Source organism: Limulus polyphemus, unplaced genomic scaffold (assembly GCF_000517525.1).
Source record: "Limulus polyphemus unplaced genomic scaffold, Limulus_polyphemus-2.1.2 Scaffold7973, whole genome shotgun sequence".
Taxonomy (NCBI): Eukaryota; Metazoa; Arthropoda; class Merostomata; order Xiphosura; family Limulidae; genus Limulus; species Limulus polyphemus.
The window spans coordinates 5,662-12,258 of NW_013673583.1; the positions used below are offsets into that span (position 1 = coordinate 5,662).

At 34.3% G+C, this 6,597-nt stretch overlaps 1 protein-coding gene across 1 annotated transcript in view; it reads left to right on the forward strand.

Annotated features, from left to right (window-relative positions):
* Nucleotides 1-1,049: 1,049 nt before the first annotated feature.
* Nucleotides 1,050-6,597, forward strand: part of LOC111083034 — a 20,561-nt gene continuing 15,013 nt past the window's right edge. Inside the window, exon 1 of the mRNA XM_022379240.1 lies at nucleotides 1,050-1,944. Coding sequence (XP_022234948.1) covers nucleotides 1,628-1,944 — 317 coding nt within the window. The 5' untranslated portion in view covers nucleotides 1,050-1,627. The remainder of the gene's footprint in view (nucleotides 1,945-6,597) is intronic.

The window sequence follows — 6,597 nt, forward strand, 5'->3', positions numbered from 1 at the left end:
TGTCTACTACAGGACGTACTTTTATCTGATTAACGTCTACTACATGACATACTTTATCAGATTACTGTTTACTACATGACATAGTTTGCCAGATTAACGTCTACTACATGGCATACTTTTGTCAGATTAACGTCTACTACATGACATACTTTATCAGATTACTGTTTACTACATGACATAGTTTGTCAGATTAACGTCTACTACATGACATAATTTTGTCAGATTAACGTCTACTACATGACATACTTTATCAGATTACTGTTTACTACATGACATAGTTTGTCAGATTAACGTCTACTACATGGCATACTTTTGTCAGGACTGAATTTTTATACATGATATATAAATGTTTCTTAAGTTATGAGTTTTAATCCTTCAATATATGAATGCTACTTCAGGACTGAGTTTTAAAACTTGGATTTCAGAATTTTAGTTATGGACTGAGTTTTAACACTTGATATAAGAATTTTAGTTCAGGACTGAGTAACTGCGTCCCCACCCTCCAGTGGGGAAGCGGTAAGTTTGAAGGCTTATAATGTTAAAAATAGGGTTTCGATACCCGTGATTGGCATAGTATACACAACACATTCTACTTAACAACATACCAAACCTTAATGAGCCAGCTTTTCAATCCGAAGTGTATTTAATAAAATATAATTAGATATATTAGAGTCTCACTTTAGATACACTATATTCTTATGTCTTGGCTGAGCCGCCAGGAGAAGTTTAGGGTAAAGAAAGCATTATTTGACGTAGAAAAAAGAATGTCTTGCATATTTGGTCCTGTTAATTTTGTCAGTTGTAAACAAATCGTTTGGTAGTTTAGGTTTACTGTACAGTGTTATAAGATGCATTCTGCTCTCCCAACTCTCAGTCGAGTTTGCACTGGGCAAATGCCAGTCCCACCTCTCCAGCCAGTGAGCCGTCTCCGCGTGCGTGTGGGTAGAGCGTGTGTGTGCAGTTCGATTCTGCCATGTTTTGCGACAGGACTCATACGACAGAAAGTAGGCCCGAGACGAAGAATACTGTTAAGATGTGCTGTTGAGAAAGGCGTTTATCAGGGGCTGAGTGAGTGAGAGTAAACCGTTTATATGTTGTTTCAAAACTACCTTTCTTTAATGTTGTTACACTTGGAGAATTCAGTTAATACTACTGTAATACAGAGAAGTTCTGGCGCTCAGGGTCTGAGGAACTAGATGAATTTATCTTGTGTTGTAATTCCTTTAAAGAGATTACGTTTTAGACCTTCGTTATCTACGTAAACGAAGAGCAATGTTGTGGTTGAGGATTCTTAAGCCTAAACTTGGGATGGTGAGTTTTGGTTCTTCGTCATTATCGTCTCACTAGGGGGCTTCCTGTCCAGTAGGAGAGGTTTCCACCCTTCTTACCCCTAACATGGAACTGGTTTTGACTCATTTCAGTAATAACGAGGCCTTATTTCATCCTGAAGAGAGTTACATCCTTAGTTAGGTGTAAATATCATGCGCTTCAAACTGACACTCATACAGAGTGTCTTCAATAAAGACGTTGTTAAGTTTCTGAAATTATTCAATCTCATATCAGTTGTTGTTAGTTAACTAAATTTCAATTAACTGTATTGGCTAAGGAAATAGTATACCTTAGCATCATGGGAAACGAGTTAAGTCAAGGAGAAGGAGGGGGTCAAGCTGGTCAGATTATTGCTGGACCACCCAAAGAACAAAGGCGTATGGAAAAGGAGTTTGGTGCAATGGGAGGACAATATACACTCCCCACTCAAGCAAACAGAACTGGCTCGTCGGAGACTATACCTAACCAAGTAAAAATGACGAGAACATTTGCGGTTGCGACCTCGTCCATACCGGAAGTTGACCTTAGTGACCTTTCTAAAGAGGAACAAGCTAAAATATTGTCGGTGATGGCGAAGGCAGAACACATGAAGAATGATTTAGAAACACACATCCAGTAAGTAGATTATTAATAATTCAAATTGAATTTAAACATAAACAACAATTTTCATGTGGACAACGGCACATATATAACAAAACTACATTTGTTTTTGTGTTTATTAGTTGGCTCTCTGAGCATTACTCTAGGTGTTTTGTTATAAAATCTTGTCAACTCGTCCCCAAACGTAAAACAAAAGCCTCTAAGATCAATCAGGTGATTGGTGGACATACATGTAGAAACTGTAAGATGATAAATAGAAGTGACAACAGAAAGTAAAAGGTTTTTACTGACGCCATCATAGAGCTTCATGAAACCCAACACCAAGTGAACTGGGAAACAAATAAAATGTAACAGAAACAATATGATAAAGGGAAAAGCTTTGTTGTCATGACAACCATGTACTAGTGAGCACACTGATTAATCGGTTATTAAGTCCTAGCTTTGTTTCCTCTCGAGATTGTTTTAATCTTTTAATAGGATAAAAAGAACACATATAAAGTGATTAATATTTACCCAAGAATAATAAATGTATTGATACAAGTGTTGGTTTCGTAAGTAGCTGCATGTCTGAATTTATATTTTTATTTTGAGAGTAGTTGTAAGACTAAAACGTTTCTGTTTTGAGAGTAGCTGTAGGTTTGAAAGTTATTATTTAGACAGTATTTGTAAGACTGAAACGTTTCTGTTTTGAGAGTAGCTGTAGGTTTGAAAGTTATTATTTTGAGAGTAGCTGTAGGTTTGAAAGTTATTATTTAGACAGTATTTGTAAGACTGAAACGTTTCTGTTTTGAGAGTAGCTGTAGGTTTGAAAGTTATTATTTAGACAGTAGTTGTAAGACTGAAACGTTTCTGTTTTGACAGTAGCTGTAGGTTTGAAAGTTATTATTTAGAGAGTAGTTGTAAGACTGAAACGTTTCTGTTTTGAGAGTAGCTGTAGGTTTGAAAGTTATTATTTAGACAGTATTTGTAAGACTGAAACGTTTCTGTTTTGACAGTAGCTGTAGGTTTGAAAGTTATTATTTTGAGAGTAGCTGTAGGTTTGAAAGTTATTATTTTGAGAGTAGCTAGAAGTGGAAAAAAATTGTATTTAATATTCAATTGTTATTACCATGAACCACGATAGTAGTTCATAATAGGGAGCGCAAGAAATTGCACAGAACCCTAATAGAACTTTGGGTAAAAAGCACCTTAAACAGTAAAGATTCAAATCAAACAACACTTTAAAACCTCTACTATTGACTGCTAAGGCTGTACACATATAAAAATGCACACAAGGAAAAGAAAATCCGCTCAAAACAGCCCGTTGTAATTCTTCTTATCTTGCCAGTCTACAACAACAACAACTTGGTATATTGTACCCAAACCTTTCGTAGAATACTGAATAAGGTACTGTGAAGGTTGTAGGGGTATTGAAAAGTTGAATTGTTTCATCTATATTTTACATAAACTAAAAACATCATCATCATCATAGTGTAAACAATGTTATTATTACCCCTTGAAGTTAGCTTTTTATACATACATTTTGTGTTCCTATAAAATGCTTAAGGACGGGGTGAAAACAAGAATTACCAGCCAATAATAGAAGAAAATTAGATGACTGTAATACGTATCAATCAATGCTTTGTACACTGTACAATCGGTGTCTTTAGAGAGCCAACCCTTATATTAAGTATGAAGTGAAGGAGTAAACAAAAATAATAAACATAATATTAAATGCTATTTTACAGATTCGTAGAATAATTACTTTAAAAGACACGAAGGTTTATTTAAAGCGATGTTTTAGACGTATATGTTCTATTTCAAAAGGCTAGTTTGGTACTGGAAAAATTTATACGTATTTAGTGGAGGTTGTGTCTTAGTCTAGGCATATATTTGCCCATTGATATGCATTATATATAGATAATTTACTTACACAGAAACTACAAATACTCACTATATTCTCAAACAAATCTCCATGACAATCTTCAGCTGCAGTTTAACATTTTACATCTCGAATTAATGCGATCAAATAGTCAATAGTTACAGTAAATCATCATGAACCATATCAGCTAGCTACTAGCTATGTTTATTATCATTATAATGTATAAAGTTAGCTACCATATCAAGTAATCCTTCGCCCATAGTTGAACATAAAATAAAACTCCAGCAAATAAAATAAATAAAAAATTGGGAATTTAAAAACCTGCAGTAGTTCTGTGCTCGCAGTTTTGATGAAGCTCTGGAGACAAACGAATAGTAGTTTGAAAAAAGTAGAAGCTGCAATGAAGGTTATACCTAACAGGGAGATTTCACAGTTAAAGAATTGGTGACTGGTATCATTCTATGTATTTAGATCTTATTTCTTTCATCAAAATATGAACTTCAGTATATGACGCAGACGCATAAGCTATTCTTTGATTCGCTACTTCCGTTGCACCAGAATAGTTTCGAAGCATACCAGTGCTGCTTAGAAGTAGCGATTCACAGAATAGATTAGGCCTCTAGGTCATCCTTTCAGTGCTGCTTAGAAGTAGCGATTCACGGAATAAATTAGGCCTCTAGATCATCCTTTCAGTGCTGCTTAGAAGTAGCGATTCACAGAATAAATTAGGTCTCTAGGTCATCCTTTCAGTGCTGCTTAGAAGTAGCGATTCACGGAATAAATTAGGTCTCTAGGTCATCCTTTCAGTGCTGCTTAGAAGTAGCGATTCACAGAATAAATTAGGCTTCTACATCATCTTTTCTTTACTGAAATTCACGTTTTAGGGGAAAAGAAATTAAATTAAAAATTATCAAATAATTTAGTCCGCTGAATAATAATAGATAATTAACTGTGACAACATATTACATGCTATCCAAACACCTAATGTATTTTAGGTTATTAATGACGAATAAAGGACACCAAAACCAAACAAATTATACAAAGTCACAATGAAAACTGTTTGTTTCTTGATAGCCAAACTTACTCTGTTTCAGATCGATATACGTATGATAATATAAATGTTATACGTGATATGATAAATATCGCAAACATAAATAACGAATATTTAGCAACTGGTACCTCGGGAAGTTGGGGTAAGTTTAAGGATTCAACGCTAAAATCCGGGATTAATTCCTCCCGATTGACAAAGTAAAGATAGATTATTACACAAACATATATACGTTTAGGCGTACATCACAACCAAGTAAGTGTCTTCTGTTACCTGTTTCTCGAACAAGACGTCATCACGTTCTGTAAGCTGAGATCGTCTTCCCACACAAGAATTCCATTACAAAATAAAACATCAGCTCATTAGTTACAGTTATAAGTTGATTTGATCTAGTGAAAACAGCGTGTTAACGGAACACCAATGATTCCGCTACTTTCTGGGTTTGATAAATGAGGTGCTTATAAGCTGTTCCATACCAACGTATCTAAAAATAACTTAATCCATGTAAACTTTTTCAGCTGAATGTTTCTGGACCGGTTCACTTACGAATGTTGCTATTTTCTACGAGCTAGTTTTATATAATACAACTGAAACCACCCTAGTAACCTAATGGTTATAACGCCCAAGCCATGTTCCTCTAGTAATGATATATTTGTAATTAAAAGTATCAAGTTCTATTATCGTTAACATGTTCTGTACTTGCTAACGAGATGAACTTAATGTCTGGTTTTTCATGTAGTTTTTAGTTCAAGATGAATGGATGATAAAATTGTTATAAAATAAAAAAACACTTAGATCTTTTCCCCTGTGTTTACCAGTGCTGAAGTCACTTCAAGTTAATCGCGTATCTCGCACCTAACAGTTTTGTTTATCAATTAATTTATATTAATAAGACTGTTGGAATGAATGCATTGTCGCAAACACAACTTTGTTAATAGTCTGAAAATGAAACATCGTGATAAAAAAAAGAGTAATTTAAGTGTAAAAATCAATATTTATAAGCACCATATTTACTCAAATTGAAGTTTCGTTCATGGTGTTCTTCAAACTTTAGAAACATTAAAAAATAAAGAAACAGACACTTTTAAACGCAGCCAAAGGTGATTTTCGGGAGAAGTTCTTATTTAAACAAGAAATACGGGACAATATTCCTAATCTTTATAGTATAGCGATAAGAATGTAGCAACAACAAGAAGGAACAACACGAGATAACGGCTTTTGACGTTTGAGAACTCAAGCTGAAGCAAGTACAATAAACAAGTTGTCTTTATTCACGTCTTGCTCGTTTCAGAGAAGTAAAACGTTATAAAAAGTAGTGTCATTGAAATAAGTGCTAAAAAATATATATATATGTGAATCTTCCTTTTTATCATCTGTGTTTACATGTCTGTGAATCTTCCTTTTTATCATTTGTGTTTATATGTCTGTGAATCTTCCTTTTATTATTATTTGTGTTTATATGTCTGTGAATCTTCCTTTTTATCATCTGTGTTTACATGTCTGTGAATTTCCCTTTTTTAGCATTTGTGTTTATATATGTCTGTGAATCTTCCTTTTATTATTTGTGCTTATACGTCTGCGAATCTTCCTTTTATTATTTGTGCTTATGTATTTGTGAATCCTCCTTTTATTATTTGTGCTTATGTATCTGTAAATCATTCTTTTGTAAAATTTCTCCTTATATATCTGCGCCCCCCCCCCCCCGGGGCCCAGCGGGTTGTATCGGGACTTAAAACCCTAGAAACCGGGTTTCAAAACC